The following is a 23,631-nucleotide window of genomic DNA, read 5'->3' as shown; positions in this document are numbered from 1 at the left end:
ATTTGCTGGTGGAGCTTTATGGAATAATTAGTGCCACTTCATTCAGGTGGACTTCTAGGTAGGTAGTGCTGAACCTTGCATGAAAAAATGGTAACTTTTGTAAGAATTAGGATGTAATTTTCTCATTAGCAGACCATTGGAAGAATATAATTAGTAAAGTGATACTTCAGAGCACTCTTAGCTGTAGAAATCAGGGGACTAATTAAGGTATCCAAATACAGTTATCCATTGGCTTCTCAGATGGCTGAGGGTGTTTTTAAAGGCTGGCAGATACCTTAAAAAACCTGTGGGAGATGTGGCTTTTCTGGAAGTAATAGCTGGGAGCTGGGCAGGCCACTCTAGTCTACAGCAATCCCACATAGTTGCATTTGGTCACCTGAATCACATGCTGAATTTTGGGATTTTTGATTGACACTGTGGTTTTAGTGGCAGAATTATCTTACCCCTGCTTGCTTCCTTCTTTAATTTAAACTTCCTTCTCATGTTTTGTATGTAGGAAGAATTCCCCTTCGATGGCAAACAATGCTTCCAAGAACTGAATGTCACCTTGGATAGCACTGACTCAGCTGAAGGAGAAAACATGGGAGGTTGGTGGCCAGAGTACCCTTCACCTAATGCAGGTGTGATAGCGACTAGACAGTTGATTAAAGCATGCACACGGCATCTGCATTTTGTGTCTATTTTTGTTTTCAAATTCAGCTAACAGCCCATTTGTGGTGTATTCTAATCTTTGTTGGATTTTTTTGGCTTGTGTTTTCTTCCTTTTCATTTCTGAGCATGTGCGTGCTGGATGAACTGCCTAGTTCTGGCTCACAAGTACAGCATAAATATGGCTGAGCACTGGAATTGGATGAGCTTTGATGCCCATCAAGTATCCCATGTGGCAAGATCATGTGGGTTTTTTTAAGTTATGAGTCTTGTTCCTTTGAATGTGTTTCCAGTTTATATCACGGTTATGTTGCAAACCCGAATTCCATTCCATTGCTGTTTAATTTAAAAATACAGTTCTCAGTTTTTAATGCTGATGTTTTTATATCAGTGGTAAAGATGGCAACTACGTTTTATTGTTAAGGTGGAATAGGCTCTTAAAAATTGTCAGTCCAGATCAGTTTATTAATAATTACTTAAGATACGATCCTGCAAGTACCTGATTAACTTGTGGTTAATGTAACATGAGCAACACTATTGGTTGAGCCACAATAGTGGTGGCTCAGTATTAGAATATTTCTGCCAGATCCTCTGAGTTCTTGAGCTCTGCAACTTTATTTTGGTTTTCCAGCATTAAAGACTACTTTTGCCATCTAAATTTTGGGGATGTAGTGGCTTGGATATTTCCACTAGAAAATGGGTGAGATCTGATTGTGCCCAACACTCATGAGAGCTTTGAATAAGGAGCTGCAACCATTTCTAGACTTCAGGAATTTTGGTAGACTTGTCTTGAGAGAATTTTTCTTCTTTGACCTGAGTAGGTTTACGGAGTGTGGTTGAAGAGTTGGAATTGGAAAGAAACCAACTGCAGGAACAAATACTTTTTCTGGAAGAGCGTTGTCAGGATTTGGAAGACAGATTTCAGCTTCAAGGTAGAATGGAGGCTCTCCAGGTGAGCTTTGGAGCTGTGTAAACCTGATGATACAACAGAATCATTCTCAGTTTATGTTCTTTCTATCGTAGCCTACAGTAAGCCAAAACCATCAATTTGCAGCTGACAAAAAATGGCGGCAGCCCAATTTACACTCACTAATTCTGTTGTCAGAGAGTGTGCACATCCTATATTATGCTTTGAGGTGGAAGCCTGTTGCTTTTGTTCAGCACGTGGAGAATCATGATTAGGATTAAGCTTTATTTGAGTTAGAAACATAGTAAAAGACAACATGATTTTCATAATTCTTTGTGGAGGTCGTTGCCAGAAGGTCCAGAATTAGGTTTTGGTTACAACTGGCTTAAGTCTCCCTCTTCTTACATCCCTCGGGTTTTTTTTCTGGGTATGTGTATATTTAATATTTCTCATATATATATATCTATCTATATATATCTGCTCATTTATAAAAAAGAAATTCTGTATAGAAAAATGATTAATAATTTTTTATATATATATACACACATGCAATCTGAACTATTCTATTAGCTAGACATATATTTATATTTTAAAACCATTCCATGAAGGCCCCACAAAGAGCAGTCAAGTTCTTTTCAAAGGAAAAATTATTTTTAGTATTTCCTGACAGACAAATTACTGTGATAATTCGTGAATTGTATTTTCACTAAGTGACACAACTGATCATGTGCTCAAACTCTTGGTGCATTACTCTTAGTTCTTTATCTGTTAAATTGCATAAGTGTAAAAAAAGAATGACTGGTTTTAAGATGAGAGACAAGCTTACATTAATTATTGAGACTCTTGTAACAAAGCCTTTCAATACAGGTAACGTTTGGTGTAGAGGAAGAAGGGCAGCTATTGAGGGCGGTGCAGGTGTGTTCTGCCTCCTCCAAAATGCCACCTTCTTTTCATGAATGGTGACAAGTTTGCCATGTTTGTCCTACTTGCTGTTGATTCTGGATGTGTTTTGCTTTTGGTTTTTGGTTGCTGTTGTACAACTTTTTTTCTTTTTTCTTTTTTTTTTTTTGTGGTTTTATTTTTGAGTTGGTGCAGTGGTTCTGACTAGAGTAGGAGATCTGTACTGTGTTTAAAAACCCCAAAAAGCTGTGTGAACGAAGCTTGCTTCCTTTCTTCTCCAGTTCTCTCGTGCTTCTCTGAGTGTGATAATGCTCTTTATCATTGCTTTGTTGCAGAATGAAAATGAACGTTTGCAAACACAACTCACCCAACTGCGAAACCAACAAATGCGAGATGTGGAAAAGCATCAAATTCTGATCTCTGGCTTGAATGAGCAGCTTAAAGGGTAAAATGAAGGTTCTTTACAACTCCACACACCGCTGGCTTTCTTTGCTTTAAACTACAACTTCTAATGAGGAGTATAATCTCTTAAAACACTTGAAAAGACAATTAATTGACTCATGTTTCTGTTTGCAGTTGTGTTATTTTTATACTTGGAAGTTTAAGTGGAAAGTGTAAAAATAGTGATTCTCTTAGTTTGGGGCTAGTAAGTTTAGGAAACGTAACGCAAGCTTTGTTTTCAAAATGTCTAAATCTATATTTTCTTCTTAGATTAAGTGACAGAAATAGTTTCCTTGAAAACTCACTTGGAGAAAGAGAACAAAAACTGGTGAGCACGACAGAAAAGCTGGAACAAATTGAAACTTTGAGGAAACTGCTTCAAGAAAAGGATGTTTTGAACAAAGAGCTTGGTGAAAAGTTTGTGCATGCTGAGCAGAAAGTAAGTTAAACTTACAGTTAGTATTTCACTTGTTAGAACTGATGAGCTTTAACCATAACTTTCTATTTGTGTCCCAGCAGAAATACTGCTGTTTTCCCAGTCTGAAAGTTTTTGCTCAGTCTTTACAGTTTTGTTCATTTAATTGCTTTGCGTTAAGTTTGGTGTAAGGAGTTCTTAGACCCAACACAGCTTTACATGAATGTATTTACATTTTATTGGAGTGGTAAGTTATTGTTTATTAATTTGAAAGTATAAACTTCACTGTTGTGTAAAGTCTATATTATCACTTGTAACAGCACAATTTTAATAGAATTCTATGTATTTCTATCACATGAACTTCTACTTTTAATAAGCTGAATGAAGCCTTAAAGAAATGCAGTGTGTATGAAGTGGAGAATGTTGAGCAGAAAACAGCCATCAGTGATCTCACAGAAAGAGTTGCTACACTGAAAGAAAAGGTAATTTATAAAAATAATGTAAGAGAAGGAATTTTATGTTCATTTTTCGTGGCCCATTTAAATGTCAGCAAAAGCGACAGCATGAGCTACTTTAAATTTCATACACTGAGCTTTTTGTTTGCTAAAAGAATCTAAAGAAGAACATCTTATGACTTTACATTGGGTGCAGGCTGATTACCTTAAATGCTTGTTCTGCGTGTGGGGTGTAACTTCTGTTCTCCCTCTAACAGGTGTTCGGAGTGTTCTCATAACATTATTTTTTTGCTGTTTAGACTTTGAAACAAGACAGTGTGGTGGAGTCCATGCAGCTGGACCTGGACCAGACAAATGAAGAGCTTGACAAATTGAATTCAAGCCATTTGGAGGAGAGGTCTCAACTCATTCAAGATCTGCAGAAACGTGAAAGAGAAATCGATAATCTGAAAGAAGCACTGGCAGAGAAAGACAGGGAGATGTCTGTCCTGTCTCTGAGCATGACAGAATATTCTGAGCAGGTTATGATCCTGAAGCATCAAGTGCAGTGCAAAGAGGAGGAGATGCGAGGTTTGGAAGAGGCTTTATCAAAGGCTGAAAGGGAAATGCACTTGCTGAAGGAAGTACAGACAGCTGATGTGAGAGATGCCAGCATGAAGATCTCTGCCCTTTCTGAGCAGAGTAACACCATGCGACTGGAGCTGGAGAGAGTTAGAGCTGAGAATGAAGCTAAAACCAAAGAAAACGAGGAATTAATAAGGCAGAGTGCTGAGAACAGCATGACAATTAAGGATCTCCGCTCCGAAATCAAGGCCAACAACGTCGCGTACCATAACAAGCTTGCGGAGTGTGAGTCACAAATTACTCTGCTGAAAGAGCAAATTGCTAAATCATCTGAAAAGCTGCAAGAAACAGAGGATAAACAAAGAAAAGAAACGGAATATTTGAAATCTCAGCTTGAGGAAAACAGTGCTCTGAAGGAAAAATGGAACAATTTGCTTAAAGAGAAAGAGAGCAAAGCACAGACACTGGAAAATGAGTTAAAGTCAATTAAAGATTCATACAACAAGCTGGTTTTGGAAAATACTAAAAAAGATGAAGAGTTGGCTGAGTTATCCAGGAGGCTTACAGAACATACTGACCATGGGGAAACAGCTAAAAAGGAATTGCAAGAGAAACAAGAGCTCATTAATTCATTAGAGCAGAAACTTGGGGCTTTGGAGAAGCAAAATGAAGAGACTAAACTTAAATTAACTGGGGATCTGAAAGCCAAAGAGACATGTTGCAAAGATCTTAATGACCAATTAAATGAAATGCATAAACAAATTAAAAAACTGGAGATAGAGACACAGGAGAAAGCTTCAGCTAATAACCAATTGCAGGCAGATCTTGAAGGGAAACAAGAAAAATTGGCAGAGCAAGTAAAAGCAAATGAACATCTGAAAAGCAGTATAGGTACAATGGAAAAAGAGAAGGAGCAGCTAATCAGAGAAAATGAGAATTTGTCCAAACTCCTGGATGTAAAAGAGTGTGAGTTGTTAAAGAAAACCCAGGCTGTGGCAGAATTAGAGAATAAGTTATCTGTTAGTACTGCTGAGTACGAAAAAACTCTTTCAGTACTAAATTGTGATAAAAACACGCTGGCAAAAGAGATTGAACAACTCTCAGCAGTTGCCAAGCAAAAGGAAAGTTCAGTTGCAGAACAGCTGGGGGAGAAAACAAAGGAATGTAATATGCTGGCTGAGCAGTTGTCTGAAAGCAAGGAACAGACCCAACAGTTGCATGAACAAGTGCAATCACTGCTCATTCAGCTGCAGGAGATTAGAGATGAAGAAATAAAGAAAGAAGAATTGTTAAATAATAAATTATCTGAATGCAGTGGTCTAATCCAAGAACTCAGCCATAGTAAGGAAAAGAATTTACTCCTGCAGGAACAAATTCAAAGCATAACTTTGGATTTTGAAACTGCAAGCAGGTCTCTAGAAGAGAAAAATCTTCAAAATGATTCATTATATAAGGAAATGGAAGAGAGTAAGCTTTGTGTTGTAGAGTTGCAGGATGAAATAAAAAATCTTAAAGATGAAAAAACTAAATTATCTCAGTTGGTAGAGGAAAGAGACCTGGCTGTGAAAAGTCAGGGTTTAGAACTTGAGAAGTTTCAGAGGCAAATTTTTGAAAAAATGGAAGAAAATACAGCGTTAAAGAATCAGCTACAGCTGTTAAACAAAGAAGTGGAGGTGCTTAGGCATGAAAAGGAGGACTTTTCAAGCTTATTGAGTGAGAAGTCACATGAATGTGAATGTCTCCAGTCTGAAATTATTTCAGCAAGGCACCAGGCACAAGCAGCAGCTCTAGAAAATGAAAAATTGAAAGCAGACATGGAGACAGTTAATGTTACAGTAACGAAAAAGTCAGAGGAAGTAGCTGCTTTAACTTCACACCTGTCTCAACAAAGTCATAATATTTTAGATTTGAAGGACCAAATTGACAGCCTGTTGATGGAGAAAGAAAACTTAAAAATTGGCTTTGAGGAAAAAGAAACTCTCCTTTCTGAAAAGGAGGCTTTGATTCAGGAAATGAAAGATAAAGTGGCAGGAGAAGGGCAGTATGTGGAAATCATTTCAGATCTGCGAAACCAAATACAAGCCCTGAGTATTGAAACTGATGAGTATAGACACACAATGAAGGAAAAAGAAAATGAATTTAAGAGGCAAGCCCAAGAATTAAAGTTATTAAAAGATAAATCTGAAGAGTCTGATGTACTTAGGGTTCAACTGTCTGAGAATATGGAGGTTATTTCTGACCTTCAAAGTCAGCTTAAAAACTTGACAGAACAGTCGTCCCAGTTGAATGATTCAATTGTACAGAAAGATGCATCTTTAAAACAAAAGGTAGATGAATACATCAGTATAAAAGCACAGCTTTCTGAGGTACAGGATTCCTGTGTTGTACAGGAGAAACAGTTACAGCTTTTAGCCTCTGAAGCAGAACAGTTAAAAGTACTTGTTTCAGAAAAAGAATCAGCCATCAACACTATTTCAGTATTCAGTGAGAGTTTAAAGATGCAACTTCAAGAGAAAGAGACTGAGTGTGGTGTCTTAAAGAAACAGATGGTGGAGCTGGAGGAAATGAAGGAGAACTTCCAAAAAGAAATAGAGCATCAGAAGAATGTAATAATTGAGATGGACCAGTCCTTATCAGAAAAGGAATCATCTCTTACAGAAAATGAAAATCTGCTTGAAACTCTGAAGGAGAAAGCAAGGAAAGATGAAGAGAAGACACATTTAATTTCTCGGCTCCAAAGTCAGGTCCATGAACTAACACAAGAACTACAAAACTCTAAAGAGCTAGTCCATGAGAAAGAAAATGCCTTTCTATCTCTCCAGGAGAAAATTGAAGCACAGTATGAGCTGAGAACTCAGTTGAACGTGGCTCTTGGGCAAAAAGAAGAAGTTATTGCAGGACTGCTTAATTCGTTAAAGGAGAAAGATGCCAGTGTACAGTTGGCAGAGAGCAGTGTTAGTGCTCTTTCTAGTGAGACTGACATTCTCAGATCCAAATTAGAGGAAAGCCGAACAGCCATGAAAACCCTTACTGAGGAATTTCAGGAAAGGAATGAGAAGCTTGATAATCATCAGAAAAAAATTGATTCTTTGACTGTTGAACTTGACTCTCTTAAAAATGAGCACCAAAGAGCACTAGACCAAATAAATACCCGGGAACAAGAACTACAGCAGAAAGACTTGGCTGTGGAGTCTCTGCGTGTGACGTGCACTGAACAGGCAGAGAAATTGGAATGTTTGCAGTTGGAGTTAAACAACATAAATTCCAAATCATCTCAGGACTGCCATGACAACGTGCTTTTAATAAACAGTCTGCAGTGTCAGGTGGAGTCTTTAGAGAAAGAAAAAAACCTGTTGCAAGATGATGTTGGTAAACTGATGGCTGAAAACACGCAACTTACTGCATCTCAGGCTGATTTGCAAAAGAAATTGGAAGAGCTCCGGGAAATCCATGAAAAACTAGAAACCAGTGAGAATTACTCAAGGATGCAGATAGATGCTGTCAAACTGCAGATGAAGACTGAAAAAGAGAAGTTACAGATGCAGGTTAGTGTGAAGGGTGAAGAACTTTCTAAATTAGAATTTAAGTGTCAAACTCTAGAACAAAGCCTTCTTGAGTCAGAAAACAAATGGGTGACAGAACTTGATAGGGCAAATTCACAAAATAATGATCTTACTGAGCAATTGAGCAGTTTAGAAAGTGAAATGAAATCAAAAGATAGCAAAATCCACTCTTTGCAGCAAGAGCTGGATCTTACAAAAGAGAAATTAACTCAGAGCTTATCCCCATTACTTAGTAGCAGGCTTTTATGTAAAGGAAAGAAGGCACAGACTTCAGATTCTGAACTGCAGCCAACCGATATTAAAACTCAGTTGGAAAAATTCTCCACTCTGGTAACTGCTATTCTGAGCAAAGAAACAGAAGGAGAACATTTGCAACTGGTGCTTTTAGAAAAACAGAAAGAAATAGACACCATGAAAGGTGAATTAAGAAGTATGGAGTTGCTTGAGAAGCAGACAGAGGTGCTGCAGAGTGACATGGAAAAAATGAAGGGCAAATACACATCTGAAATTGAATGTCTGTCAAAAGAAGTGGTCTCACTCAAGGAAATATTAGGCAAACAACAGTCTCTCCTGAAAGAAAGGGAGGAGTCTTTGGCAGAAATAAATAAGCAGGTGGAATTTCTTCAAGACAGGATGAATAACTCAGAAGAAATGGTAAGAACTAGTCAAGAAAAGCTGCAGGCTGAAGGTAAAAAAGTAGCAAGTCTCCTTGAAGAAATGGGGGAAAAAGATCAGCTCATCAAAAACTTAACTTCCCAGGTCAATCAGCAGAAGGATTTAATTTCTGGTCTAAGCCAGCAACTGAAAGAAAAAGACTGTTCTGTTACCCAGGTCATGGAATCATTGTCTAATGAAATGCTGAATTTTTCGGAAGAGAGAAATACATTAAATGCCAAACTGCAAGACCTTGAAGCTGTTCATAATAGTTCAGTGGCAGAGCTAAACCGAGTATTGCGGGAACTTGGGGATTGTAAGAAAGAACTGCAACATAACCAGATTATGTTAAGCAGCAGAGAAGCTGAATTTAAAGGTTTAATGAACGAGAAAGAGGAGATGAAGTGTAATCTTGAGAAAATGGGCAAGGAAAAGGAGAATCTGAAGAAGAAACTCCAAGCAGCATTGATAGTAAGAAGAGATCTAATGCAAAAAGTTGGGAAATTAGAAAAGAGTGGACAGGAAGAAATAGAAAAAGAGCAAAAAAAAGCAGAGGAGCTGTTGAAGCAAGTTAATGAGTTAAGAGACAAGCTGAAACTAATTGAAGGACAAAATAATGATTTTGAGTCTCATCTTGGAACTTTGAAGCAACAACTTGTAGAAAAAGATGCCAAGATAAGTGATTTGACCAAAACTTTATCTTCAAGAGCATCCTATTTAGAGGAACTTCAGCACAGTATCGCAGAGCTAAATGATGTCATAGCTGAAAAACAAAGTATTTGTGAGCAGAACCTAAAATCTTTAGGGGAAAAGGACTGTATGCTTGCTCATCTGCAATCTGTGCTTGATGAAAAAGCAAGGGCGTATCAAGAGGAGCATTCTCAGTTGCTCTTGACTCTTGAAGAGGTGAAGTCTCAACTTAAAAAGAAGGAAGAATTGTTGAAAAATTCCAGTTTAGAAGAGCCTGGTTCAGGTGCTGGAGACAGGAATGAGTGTCTGAATCCCAACAATGTTAATGCCATGAATCAGTTACAGAAAGAAAAAGAAGCTTTACAGAGGGAGCTTTTGGTCATGAAAGAAGATACCAAAAAATTCCAGCAGGAAAGGGAAGAGCACATGAAACTGGCGGCAGATTTTGATGAACAAAAAACCGACCTTGAACAGCTCAGGCAAGAACATAAAGCACTCTGGGAAGTTCTCCAAACAAAACGTAAAGAGCTGGGCTTTAACCTGTTAGAAGGGAAGGAGCTGGCTCCAGCCAAGGCACCGCTGGGAGAACAAGCTGCCCTAAGGAATTTGGAATCAGACGAACCAAGAAACAAGGCTGAGGTTGCATCCTTGAAAGAGTCAGAAAACATGTTCACTTCAGTGCCAAGTGAAGACACTGAGCTAAAAGAACTAAGAAGTGATTATGCAAAACTTCAGGAGGAAACAGAGATGTTAAGGAAAGAGTTGAGAAAAATACTGGTTGAATTTGGTGATGATAAAGAAGAAACAATCAGTTTAAAGTCTTTGAGCCAGCAGGAGCAATTTCAGGGCAGCTTGTTGGAGGACATAAAGCACCTACAGAAAAAGCTGAAAGCACACGAGACTGAAACCGTAGAGCTCAAGGCAATGCTTGAACATGTGAATAATGAGAAAAAAGCACTTACTAAAAAAAGTGAAGAGGATTACAGGATGAGCCAGGAGGAACTGCAGAGGTCAAGAATTGAAGCTAAGCAGGAGGTTGCAGAAAAGAATGAGGAAATAGAAGCACTGAGATGTTCACTTACGGATTTAAAAGATAAACTCGGTCTGGAAAAGGAGTTACTAAACAAAGCCGTAAAGGAGGCCCAGGAAGAAGCTCACCGTTACAAAACAGCATTTGAAGACCTGAAGAGTGAAAAAGAGGAACTTCTCAGCTCTTTGGAAAAGTCCAATTTGGAACTAGTTAACATGAAAAAGGAGGTAGAACATTTCAGTGAAGAAAACAAAAATCTTGTGGCAGAGCTGTGTGTGCTGCATGATAAGGCTGAGATGAGTAAACCTGTGGTGTCCAGCAAAGAGCTTAAGGAAGAAAATGGGACTGAAAAGGAGTTAGGAGAGGTTGGTTCAGAAAGTAATTGCCATCGAGGGAATTCTGAAGGAAAAGTCACAGCTTTTCAGCTGTCAGAGACTGATTGCTCTGGGAAAACTAAACTGAGAGAAGCAACAGAATGTGAAATCCAGAAACAAATGCAAACAATGGAAGAGCCACTGGCAAAACCTGCAAATGGAAATGATTCCAAAGCCCAAGAGCAAAGAGCTGTAACAGAAGAGAAATCCAGAGAGCGCCTCCAAAGGAAATTACAGGCGGCTTTAATATCGCGTAAAGAAGCCCTGAGAGAAAATAAGTGTCTAAAGGAACAGATTGATCAGCTGTTGTTGGAAAGAGAAGAACTGGTGAACAAGACAAGAATGCTGGAGCACTTGCTAGAGCTTGGCCAAGAAAAGCAGAGTTCAAGTGCTGTGGCTCCCTTGTCCGGAGAGGAGAGCCTTGCTTCGGAAAATGCGAGGCTGCTGACCGAAAATGAAAACCTCACTGCGGCGTGTGAAAGTCTGAAATCCACCATGGAGTCCATAGTTCAGGAAAAAGAGGCCTTTTCTTTCCAATTAAATACCTTAAAAGATTCTCAGACAGTTGAATTGACAGGCTGGAAGGCTAAACATAGTGAATTAAAGCAGGAGTATGAATCGCTTCTTCAGGCGTACGAGAATATCAGTAGTAAAGTGGCAGATATGAGGCAAGTCATTGATCTCAGTAGGAAGGAGAAGCAAGAGGCTGTTCAAAGACTCAGGGAAGGACAGTCTGAGAAGGAGGCTCTGGAGAAACATTTACAAAATCTCCTTGATGAAAATGAGGTTGTTAAGAACCAGCTGAAGCAGCTCAGTGAATCCAAGAAAATGGAGGTTGAGGAGTTACAGAGCAAAGCAGAAAGGCAGATCCGTGAGCAGGAGGCCAGGATGCAGGAACACCAGGATCATCTGCATGAGCTCACTGAACAGAACCATCAGCTGATGGAGGAGAACGAGCAGCTGAAACAAACTTCTGAAAACCTAAAGCAGGCTTTAGAGAAAATTCAGAATGAGAATGATGTCCTTCATAATAACATCACTGTAACTAAAGCAGCCTTGGGAGAGCTGCAGGTTCAAATGGAAGTCTACCAAAATGATACACAGTCTAAAATCAGTGATGCATTATGTGAGAATGAATCACTGTCAAAGGACATTATTGTGTTAAAGGATAAACTCGCTGAAAAAGAACAAGCTGTGCTTGTCCTAGAACAAGAAAGAAAGTTTATTTCAGAAAAAGCACAAGAAACTGAGAAATCTTTGCTCCACAAAACTCATTGTCTAACAAAGCTGGACATGGAATGTAAAAGTCTAACACAAGAAATTGTTAGTCTAAATGAAAAAGTTAAGATTTTGGAGGATGACAAATGTCTGTTACAGGAAGAATTAGAAAATGTACAAGAAAGTTCTTACAAAGTAAAGAATGAGAGAGAATTTCTTGAGACAGAATTGCTTAATCATGTTAAAAAAGTTGATCATCTTACTGATAGGATGAAATCAGCACAGGTGCAGAATAACTTGCTGTTACAGCAGCTGGAAGAGTTAAAGGCAGAAAAATGCGACGTGGTTAGAGAAAAGGAAGAGCAGCAGCTCCATCTTGTAAAGATGTTTGAGGAGAAGGTGAAAAGTGCTCAGAGGGATAATAATGGGACTAAAACCAAAACAAAAGAATTGCAAGAACTCTTAAAGGAGAAACAGCAGGAGATCAACCAATTGCAAAAGGATTCTATAAGGTTCCAGGAGCTGATCCTGGATTTGGAAAGATCTGTGAAATTGTCACAGTCAAAAAATGAAAAATTCGAAAAGGACTTAAGTAATGCATCAGAAAAGCTAGCAAAATCAAATGATGAAATAGTTCATCTCAAGGGAAAGCTTTCTGCACAGCTGAACCTGTTGGACCAGTCAAAGAGGGAAGTGGACAGGCTTAAAGAAGAGAATCTCAACTGGAGGAAAGAACTTCAGAAGAAAGGAGAGGAACTGCAGCTTCAAAAGAGAGGATATGAGAGAGAATTGGAATTTCATCTCCAGCAGCTGAAATTGCTTCACAAAAGTGAACTTTCGAACCTGGATGAAAAACATGGTGCCCTTGAGAGAGAAAAAGATCGGGCGATGAGTGAGGTTCAGGGTTTGCAAGAGGAAGTCAGCACAAAGGACTCTCAGAACAAGCAGCTGCAGGCAGATCTGAACGCAGCTCTGGCACGATTGGCTGCTTTCACAAAGTGCATGTCCTCCCTTCAGGATGACAGGGACAGGGTCATCACTGAGATGAAAACCTGGGAAATGCAGTTCAAAGAGGCCATCCAAAACAAGGAGAAACAGCTGGAAGACAGTAGCAAAAGAATAGCAGCCTTGCAAGATGAATTGAAAGATAAAATGACTCAGATTCAAGAATTAAATATCAAATATTCTGTGGTAGAGGAAACAAAGGATGAACTGTATTTGAGGCAAAAGTCTGTTGATATGCAGCGCTATGAAGAGCTCTGCAGGATAAAGGAAGAAAATACCTTCTTTTTTAACAGACAGCAAGAGCTGGAGAGTGTTCTTCAGTCCAAAGAAGAAGCTTTGCAGGCACTCCTGAAAGAAAATAATTCTCTTAATCATCTCATAGAGAATAGTAAAAGTGCAGGAAGAGAGATAAAAGCTCTGGAAAGTAATTTTACAAGACAGGAGCAAGAATTGCAAGAGCTTCTAGCAGAGAAGGAAAAAATGAATGCTGAATTGCAAAAGCAGATGACCATTTCTGAGCAAATGAAGATCATGCTAAATAATAAAGACAAAGAAATTTCCTTACTTATTTCTTCAAAAGGGGATGAAATTTCGGACTATCTGATTCAGGTACAGACTCAACATAGGAATCAGATGAAAGAGTATGAACTTCAGGTGAGGTCTTTGCAGATGGAGAGACAAGCAGCTGAGGAGTCCCGTCAGAGGCTGGAAAACGAGCTGAGAAATCTCCAGGTGAAAGCAGAAAAAGCAGGACAGGATAAGGCTGCGATTGCCAGTGAAATAGATGCCTTTAAAAAATCCATGTCATCTCTCCAGAACGACCGGGATGATCTTTTTACCAGATACAAGGAGCTGGAACATCTTCACCAGGATGTCTTAAAACAGAGGGACAGTCTTCTCATTGGCAGTGCGAGTGAGACTAATGCTTTGAAACAGGAATTAAGGGTCCTTCTCAACAGGATAGATGATCTGCATTCTGAAAATGCAATGCTGAGTGCACAGCTCATAAAATACAGGGAGGATCTTAACCAGGTTTTGTCTCTGAAAGACCATCAGCTGAAGGACTTACTTAAGCAGAAATTGGATTGTATTAAAAGCCTTGAGCATGAAAAGTACGATCTTCAAAAACAAATAAAAGAGATGCAGCTCTCCAGTGAACTGCAGAAGGGGGCTGCCGTGGCTTTGGAACATGAGAATAAAAAATTGGCATCTAAAGTAAGTGATTTAGAATCTCTAATTGCATCACTAAACAAAGAGAAACTCGTTTCTGAATCTGGAGAGAAGCTGCTAAGTAGTGAGAGTATTCAGAAAAAAGAATCAAATGAGCAGCATGGAGGAAAGCTTCAGAAAAAGGTTCAGGAACTCCAGAAATCCAGAGGCAGAAGTGCAGATGAGGAATGCAGTGGGACTCTTTCGACACTTGAGGATGGAAATAAACCTGATGCTTCTGCAGAGAAGATGCTGCTCGAAGTTCAGTCTCAAAACAGTGAGTTGAGATCCCAAAATGAGGCCTTTGGGAAAGCAATGACTGCTCTGCAGAACGACAGAGATCGGATCATAGAGGACTTTAAAGTTCTTGAGAGCAAATACACCTCTGAGCTCAGGAGTGAAAGAAAAAAAGGAGATGAACTTGCAGCTGAATTGGAGGGGTTTAAATCCCATCTCATGAGTATCCTCAAAGAAAACTCTCTTCTGCACGGGGCTGTCCTTGATGCTGCAGATGAGGTTACCCTTGCTCAGGTGGCTGATGATGTTGGAAGTGTCTGTAGGACTTTAGTCAGTCGGGAGCTGGAGGTGAGCAGGCTCTCAGCCCAGTGTGGCAGTCATGTCCAGCAGATTGAAGCGTTTGCCAAGGCTATGGCCAGTCTCCAGGATGACCGAGACAAATTGCTGCAGGAGCTCAGCCATCAGAAGGTAACTTCTGAAGCCAAGCAGGGCACAGCTTCATTTCCCATTGATTGCAGCAGCATCAATGAGAGAAATTCTTGTAAAAGTAGTTTGGATGTGCCTCAGAACAATGGGGAAACTTGGGTAAGTTGTAATTAGCCACATGGCTCTCTAATTTTACTCTTCGTGCAGAGAATGCTCAGACACATGATGGGTTCTGGAGTTTAACTTTGTGAGAGTGCTGAGATAGCACGGTGTGCCCAGGGAAAAGGTGTGTTTACAGTTTGGGGAGTTAAGGTAAATGGGGAAAAACCTTATTCTGTAATTAGAATTTTAGCACTAATCAAACTTCACCCATCTACTTTTCATTCCAGTTCACTAATGGTGTTTATTAAAACTAGGCTAAAGAAGGAGCCAGCCTTGCAGCTGTTGAAATATCCAAACTGAAGGCCAAGGTTGATGATTTGGAGAAGGCTTTGCATCAGACAAAAGCCTTCCAGGCAGAAACCGAGAGAGAGATCACATCGTACCAGAACGAGTTGGCTGGACTAAGGTATAACAGTACAGCTTTATCCTCTTCATTGATTTGTAGAGAATATATAATTGCTTAATGTCTGATGTTTTATGTTCAGAATGGAAAAAAACCTCCTCCTCTCCGAGTCCCAGGCACTGAGAAATCAGTGTCAGATCACAGTGGCTGAGAAAGACCGGCAGATTGCAGAGCTCCAGAGGCTGCAGCAAGACGTGATTGGGAAGAAGGCCCTCCCTGCTGGCAGCAGTTATGCAGTCAAGGTAAAGAAATGGAATGTAGCAGGAATGTAAAGTGGAAGGTAGCAGTTTATTGTGTGAAATTAGCAGCCTGCTTCTTAAAAGAACTATGCAGCACTCTACAGTGATCCTGTAAGTTACTGTCTTAAGTTAGTTAAATCCAGAATACAAAAGGGAGAAGTTGAAAAAAAAAAAATCAAATTACTTATTATGGCTGTAACCCATATTCAGGGACATGGTTTTTAAGAGGATCAAAAAAGAGCTTGGTGGTTTACATGGACAGCAGGCTTCACAGTTTGTATAGTTGATGCAGAGAAGTTTTAAACACCTAATAAAGTTCATTCTTCAGAGCTTAAATCAATGTCTAATTAGACTAGGACCTCACTGGGGGAGAGAGGGGAATGGAAGTGTTCTTGTCCTTCCCTTGAAGCAGCTGGAGCTGGCTTCTGCCAGGAACAAAATCCTGGATTTAGAAAGGCAGCAGCTGACACCCAGGCTGGCAAATGCTGTTTTGTAGACTGTCATGAAAGATTCAAGGAGAGTGCTATTTTAGAATAATATTCTTATTTACCTCTTCTGTGCCAAAGGAAGGAAGCAGTATTCATTTTAATTCCATTAAAACCAGCATTTTAGCTGCTGAAGTTTGTATGCTGTTCATTTTCTGTGATTACAATAATGAATAAGAGCTATTGACGAGTAATGTCTGTGGGTAATGGAGTGTTTTATGTGGTAAAAACCTTTTATTTCATGCCTGTATGGGTAAATAGATTCCATAAAGCATTAGAGATGGCACATACCCCTCCTTTATTGGAGATTAATACCAAAATGTTGAGCTGCAAAAGATAAAAAAGGCCAAAGCTGTAAATTGGTAATAAATTCAGGTGGTTTTTTTTTTTCCAAAATGGATTCTTTCAGCTTTAAATTGATATTTACAAAACAGTTTTTCAAGTCATGAATACAATACATTATTAGCTTGAAAATAACTTGTGAAAGGTGTCTTATATTAATCCTTTGCTACTTTTCCCCTTTTTTTTCACATTATTCTTATATTCTTCACATTATTTGCAAATTAAAAATTAGGTTGGGTTGCCTTTTTGTGGTAATTTTTTGTTATTTTTTTAATGCAAGTATTAACACGATATATTAAAAAACCCCAAACTTTTATTTGAAGTGTCTTTCAAATGTGGTATTAAGTTGTAAGGAGAAAAGAATCTTGTGAAAAGGGAATTCTGTAGGGTGTCTTTAGTGTTGGGGTTGTGGGTTATTTCGAGGACTTCTGTATCATTTATCCTGAATATCCCGCTATTTTTAAGGCTTTGGAAACTGCCACCCTTGCTGGAAGTGCAGATGGAGCAGAGGACATCAAACGTGTCCTGGCTGAGAAGAACCAGCTGCAGACTGAGCTGCAGCGCTGCCTCCAGGAGATGCAGCAGAAGGACCTGCACTTCCAGCAGATCAATTCCAAGGTAACTTGGAGCAGCAGCTCTGATCCTGAAAAGCTCACGTGAACCCGGGCTGGCATCACGTTGGAATGTTGCTGAAGTGGTGGTGTCTTGCATGACTGAATGGTATTTTACCTTCAAACTTAGGTGTTTTAAAACAACTCAGCCTGGAAACTGCAAATCAAATGTCAGTTTTATCTTTCTGCCAGGCTTTCCTGGCTTGGTATTTGACTGAGAGATTTCTTTGACTCTGCGTTCTGATGACATTGATGAACTTCTGAACTTCTACTCCCAGTCAAATATTTTTCATTATAGACAGAAACGGGGTCTGTCTTAGCTGGAACAAGATTTCAGCTTCTGGTTTGGGTGTGCTGATGACAGGGGAAATCACTGCTCAGCTTTCATTATTTCCTCTGCTCATAAAACATCTAAATCCCAGCTGAACTGTGACCTTGCCAAAAAGTGGATGCAATTTTGAAACAGCAGGTCTCAAATCTGCAGGGATTTCCTGGGAGAGCTAATCCCTAATTTTTAATGACTTCATTGTGAATTTCTCTCAGGTTGTGCAGTCAGCAGAAGAGAATGCTGTCCTGTCTGCCCAGCTGAAGGCTCTTTCCCAGACTCTGAGGGACAACCAGCTTCACTACACCGATCTGCAAAATCGTTACTTAAGGCTGGAGAGGGAATACCAGGCAATACAAGTGACATCTTTCCAGGGCTCTGTCCAGGTAAACAGATACATGGAAATATTTTTAGGTTTCTTCTTTCTGTGCTTCCACTTTCCTGGTTTTCTTGCTAAAAATGAAATAAGTATTTTTTGTTGTACTGATTCAGTACTTTTGCTGGCCCATGATGTGCTGAAGATAACTGTCTTTAGTGTTTTTAAATTTAAATTTAAATTAATTTGACCTTTCATTTAAGGAAGCTGTTCTACATATATTTTTGTTTTGAAAAATCTCTTTTGAGTTGGTCTACAGCTGGCAGAGATAACTGGGTGATCACTGCTCAGTGGATCAGGAAGTTTAGTGATAATTTCACATCAGTCCTGGATTGTTCTACAAAGCTTGAGTAGTATTTTCAGAAGTGAGATCTACATCACCAGTTCAGCATTTCAGTACCCTCTGCCAACCCCTCATACACATCTGTAAGATTATTATTTGGGGTTGGCACTTCATGATCTCTAAAGCCCCTTCCAACCCAGTCCTTTAGGATTCATCATTATTCCTTTATTTTTAAAAAGCTTCCCTGCACTGCCTTGGTTATTTATTAACAGTCATTAATAGAACACCCTAAAATAGCATGTGGGTACATATGGAAAACAACCCTTGCTCTTCCATAAATGGAAATAAATCCAAACAAGAACTGTAAATTAGATATAAATTAGAAATAAAATAAAGCTGCCTTGCTTCTGGAACTGTGGTCAGTGCTGTATTACTGTGTGGATGTGTAGATGCATTTTTCTTTCCCCTCTGACATTGCTGAGAGGTGGAAATGAAAACATTAAATGGCACAAAGAATGATCTGTTCCACTGTTTTGTGGTGCTGTAATTGAAATAAAGACTTTTGGCAAGTAGAAAAACAGTCACTTGTTTGGTGGTTTGTTTTTTTCCCCCCTTAATATTTTCTAGGATGAAACCAGAGCAGAAGTTCCCCCCGGAGCGCCACGGGAGAGATCTGGGATTATTGTGGAGATAGACAATATGGAGCTAAATGAGCTCAGGAAAAGGTCAGGACTCAGAGCATGTATTAGCAATATTGGTTTCCTGACAGCTGTGTTGTGAGTGTGAAAGTAATGCTTTTCTATCCCTCTGAGGCATTTGTGTGGAGAAGGGGAAGGAGTGGATTTACAGTGGATTAAATGAATCATAAGCCATATTCTTGAATTGTTATCATTTGGTAATGCTTGTGGTTTGTCTCTGTACATAAATATACTAATTGGTGACTTTATCTCAATATTTAAGCTCAAGCATCTCATTATAATTAAGTGTGTCACAAAAGGGAAGATTTCCTAATAAAAAAAGAACAAGTAAGTAGTTCTTTGAGTCCATTAAATACTGATTTCAGGTTTGATTTTGTCCCAGGCTTGCAGAGACTGAGCAGCAACACGAGTCAGTGCAGCAGGCTCTCTCCCAGCTCACAGAAACACTGGCAGAGGAGAAGAGGAGGAGAGAAGCTGCAGAAGAGGCTCTTGGACTCTCTGAGGAGAGAAGTAACAGGTAAAACACAGATTATTTATTTGCCTTTTATTTTTAGTGAGATTAGTGAGAGGTTTTCCTGTGGCTCTTAGATTTTTTTGAGATAGTAATACTGATAATAAACAAACCTGTTCATGAGCCCACAGTGCCTGAAATGATGAAAATCCATGTGTTAAAAAGCTAAGTTACACTCTGGATCAAGAAAGTGTTACAGGCTTTGGGATTTTTTTTTTTCTACGTTTAATTTCATTTGTTAGACTCAGTAGTCAGTGCTATTTCTTTTTTAGAAAACAAATCTCCCATGTAACAGCTTTAGCAGAGCCACTGGTTAGATTGAAAATATCATTATCCACCTGCCTAAATAAAGTGTCCCTCATTACCATCACCTGAAAATCACTGTTCAGTCAGCTGGTGATGGTGGGGGTTAATTCTGAATAAATGAAACACCTTGAGAGTAGATTGTAAATAGGGACTGAAAAAGACCTGGCAACACAAAGTGAGTCTGTTTTTTGTGGGGACCTTCTCTCAGTAATTTAAGTATGCAAAATAATGGTTTTTGTGTCAGTGCAGTACTTAAAAGAGGAGGTAATTCAGCAGTTGCATGTCTGTGTGCCTTGCATTTTTCTCTAGATTTGAAGTAGGCAGTTACAGGTCTGTCCCCAGCGATTATGCTGTCCAGATGGAAGCTGAGGAGGAGAGGGAAGCCTTAATCATCAATCCCAGTGAACACATCGTTGTGAGAAAGGTAAGGCAATGAAAGCCTTTAAGGTCCTTAAAAGTGGTGGAGAAACACCCTTCATTCCTTTCTGGGGCTGTGAGTCCAAGACCAGCAGCTGTGTAAACTGTGTCAGAAAACACCCTGCATATGTCCAGATTAAAAAAATGCATGTAGTCAAATTTATGCTGCACATGTGGCCATTAAATAAACTGTGTCTGCATTTAATTGTGCGTGCCCAAAATGCAGTAATGCATATTTATGTGCGTGGAGTTGCATAATACACAGCTTGCATTCATTCCTTTCCCCTCTTACTAATGCTGGGTTTGGGGCCTTTAAATCATTTATGCTTTGGCGTTTGGGATCGCCAAACAGGGTTGTGTTTTGGGGTCAGTTGCTGTGTCAGAGGCAGAAGGCTTGTAGAGCCTCACAAATCCAGGCTGCAGTGGAGCTGTTTCTGATTTGTATTCCTGATTCTTCATCTGATAATTTCTGTCTTCCCCAGATGAAAGGAGGAGCCCTTTCCCTGCGCCGCTGGCTCCGAGGGCGAAGCCTTTACTGCTCCAAGCTGCTGACGGCCCGAGCCAAATCCCGCTATTTATTCCTCACCTACCTGGTCACACTACACCTCGTTGTTCTCCTGTGCCTCACTGGTGTGCTCTGAATCCACTGTATTCCCTGGGGGGCTCCTTTGCCTGTGGGCAGTGCCAATCCCAGCCTGGAGACTCCCCACATGCTGCTGTTCCGCTATGCACTGGACACGGTCGTACAAAACACGGAATCCTGAGCTTCTCCAGTGAAATCTGTGCATATCACACTTGCTCCAAAGTTGACTTGAATCACCCTTTAGCAGTGGGATATTATATTTGCTAAGGAGAAAATATTCCCCTCTGCCCTAGAAGGAAACTGCTGCATACAAGTTATTTAATATTGTTTGTGGGTACATAATGGTTGATTACTACTGAATGGGTTGTAAATGATATCTTTTCTATACAAATTTTATTTTAAGAGTTAAACTATAAATTCTAAAGGAATATCAAGCTATTATTGTATATTGGCTTCTTGATTATAACAAGAAGTTTTATAGAGTGCAATAAAGGAAGAACTACTGGATTTTTGATTTTCTTTGGTTGGTTTGGTGGTTTTTTTTTTTTTCTGAAAATAAAAGAATTAAGAAGTTTCTTCTTTCCCATTCAGTTTGTAAAGAAATCAAGGTGCACAGGTCTGTGTGTGTTAATGAGGTAAGCTGACGATTAAAGATTCAGTAAAGATTCACAATTGAGATGACAGAAATATCTCCAACTTCTTACTTTTTTTTGTGATTTTTTTCTTTCTGTAACTTGTGGGGGTTTGGTATTTTTGTAAATTTACTTGCATTTTTCTTGGTGGGGTTTAGTTACTGCCTCTCTTGAAGGCAAAACATTCCTCAGCTGCAAAACACGTAAAATTCAAGTTTCTCAAGACACAACCTTCTGTATTTTACATGTTTCAGCTACAAGGTACAAATCAATAAATTCAACAAAGAATCTTGTGGGAAAAGGAGACCCCAGTGAATACGGAAAAGGAAGGATTCCATCGGTTTTACTGATGAGCAGAAACAAGGAGATATTTTAGTGAAGTGGTTTATCTGCTTCAGAGGTAGTTACTGCTGCAGGTAAATACTGTAAACCACCTTCTTATGATGGTCCTTCATATTTCTTAGTCTGGTAAAGGTCTGGATTTTTATGTAAATCCAATATATTCTGCTATAATTGTTTTTTTTTTTTTCTTTAAACGATGGTTCATCTCCTTTGCGGGGTTGATTCAGCCCCTGTGTTCAGCCCTGGTGTCACCCAAGTACTGAGGTAACTCCTAAACACCAGGTACAGTGGGAACACCAGTACTGAACAAGCTGACTTTTCCCTTCCCAGCCTGAAGATGGGTGTTAGCAGGATGGTAACGAGCTGTTCTTAGCTAATTATGTTATAACGAAGCAGAATGTTTTCCAAAGGCAACAGTGGACCTTCAGTCCATCCAGTGTGAGGGATTTTTGTCTTCAGGGGAGAGAAAACAGCCCTCTGTCCTGAGGCTTAGTGAGTGGGAAAGGATCCAGAGGCGTTAGAAATTCTGTCCTGCTTTATCTAGGCCTCCGTGCTGTCACTGTGAGAAGCACAAACTGGAAAAAAAGGAGCCAAATGGTTTGATTGTAGCTATCCTGTGAAGTCCATTCCAGAAGCTGATCAAAATGTATTGGGAGGTGAGCTCATGTCATTTAAAATGAAGCAGCTTTTCCTGGGTGAGTATTGCCCTGAGAGTGTTCATGCTTTAAATGCTTGGCTTCACTTGGCCTGAGAAATTGAGGAAAATTGTTTAAAATTCTCTACCCTCAAATTCCAGTGTCTCAGCTGATGTAATTCCTGATGTATTTAAGAACTGAGTTTCCCTCTGGTTTGTGGTGTTGGAGCCAGAAGCTGGGTGCAGTGCTGTAATCTTGGATACTGCTGGTAAATAATTGGTTTATTGCAGTCCAAAGCCTTTTCCTGAGGGTTTTGGAAGAAAATACCAATTCATGGCAATGTGCATGAATGTTCAAAACCACCAGCTACTAGAACTAAGGGATAAACATTCCCACATTAAAGCTCTTTCCAAATTTACCCGATAAAATAATCCATTTTTGCCTTGTCAGGGACAAGAACTTTGCTGGACAAGTGCTGTTTTTCATTCCTTTCCCATTTCTGAAGAACCATTCCTTACTGAGTGAAGATGCCAAAGAAGGAAAAATTAAATCCTTCCCTCGACTGCCAAAAGAGGCACTTTTCCAGTCCTAAAAATAACCCAGGGACCCAAAATCAGGCCTGCCCTTGGTGAGAGCTTTGCCATGAATTTTGGGCAGAGCAGGACTTTGAGGTGTTGGCCAGCTCCTGAAGCTGAGGTGTTCCTGGGAAGTTGTGCCAGCTGCCCCTTGTTCTTTTTCCCAGAATAACCACTTCCATGAAGTGCTTGCCGCCTACAAATATGGAATAGGTCCTGGAGTGAGCTCTCCACATTACAGAGTGGCTTAAAAAAACACAGCAAATGCTTCCCTGGAACTTTTGCTGCGGGTTATTTTTAGTCATTTATTTGAGATTGATGATCCCCCTCTAAAAAAAAAAAAAAAAAAAAAGGGGCTAATTTGAACATTCCAGGAGGGAAAAACTTTGAAGTAATGGATGTTTAATTTATATTAACTACTGATGTTGCAGCTGCTACGTGCATAGAAGCAGTTAATTTTAAACAAAGGAACTTTCCAGGTGCCAATTCCCCCTTGGAAGAGGTGGGATTTCTGCTTACATCCCAGTAGAGAGCCAAGTGTGTGTCCTGTAGCTGAGCTTGCCCACGGTCACGAGGCCAATTAACAGAGTATCCCAGCGCCCTGGAGGCTGCAGCAGGAGATTTCTTTCCCCTTTAGAAGAAACAAAAGGCTGCCAGTGTCCTGATTAATTTGCTTGGTTCAATCCTATTCAAGTGGGAATTTATGTGGGTACTTCCCATGCTTGGTAAAATCGGGGTTTTAGCATTGACTTTGCTGGTTAGGTTTATTCTTTCCCAAAATTGCTGTGTTTTAATGATATGAAGGTGTCTTATGAGAAAAAAGCCCCACTTGTTGGATTTTATTCATGTCATGAGTCAGATTTTGATTTTTTTTTTCTGGGCTGTCAAAACTTTCCCCTGAAGTTCTGTGTGATGAATAATGTTTTGCCTTATATGCTGTGATACTATTTGGGGCAATCATGACAGGCTT

The 23,631-nt window shown here is 39.6% G+C and overlaps 1 protein-coding gene across 4 annotated transcripts in view; it reads left to right on the top strand.

Annotated features, from left to right (window-relative positions):
* LOC104697611 (golgin subfamily B member 1) overlaps positions 1-21,051 on the top strand; it is a 34,261-nt gene extending 13,210 nt beyond the window's left edge. For 3 of the 4 annotated variants that reach the window (XM_039552553.1, XM_039552555.1, XM_039552552.1), the window contains exons 16-29: positions 497-620; positions 1,470-1,600; positions 2,791-2,900; positions 3,167-3,335; positions 3,689-3,793; positions 4,066-14,778; positions 15,153-15,304; positions 15,384-15,543; positions 16,833-16,985; positions 17,522-17,689; positions 18,590-18,687; positions 19,043-19,177; positions 19,787-19,901; positions 20,377-21,051. In XM_039552553.1, coding sequence (XP_039408487.1) covers positions 497-620; positions 1,470-1,600; positions 2,791-2,900; positions 3,167-3,335; positions 3,689-3,793; positions 4,066-14,778; positions 15,153-15,304; positions 15,384-15,543; positions 16,833-16,985; positions 17,522-17,689; positions 18,590-18,687; positions 19,043-19,177; positions 19,787-19,901; positions 20,377-20,535 — 12,492 coding nt within the window. In that variant the 3' untranslated portion in view covers positions 20,536-21,051. The remainder of the gene's footprint in view (positions 1-496; positions 621-1,469; positions 1,601-2,790; positions 2,901-3,166; positions 3,336-3,688; positions 3,794-4,065; positions 14,779-15,152; positions 15,305-15,383; positions 15,544-16,832; positions 16,986-17,521; positions 17,690-18,589; positions 18,688-19,042; positions 19,178-19,786; positions 19,902-20,376) is intronic. The other variant, XM_039552554.1, reaches the window with a different exon arrangement.
* Positions 21,052-23,631: the final 2,580 nt, after the last annotated feature.

Source organism: Corvus cornix, chromosome 5 (genome assembly GCF_000738735.6).
Source record: "Corvus cornix cornix isolate S_Up_H32 chromosome 5, ASM73873v5, whole genome shotgun sequence".
Lineage (NCBI taxonomy): Eukaryota > Metazoa > Chordata > Aves > Passeriformes > Corvidae > Corvus > Corvus cornix.
This window is presented reverse-complemented; position numbering and strand designations above follow the sequence as displayed.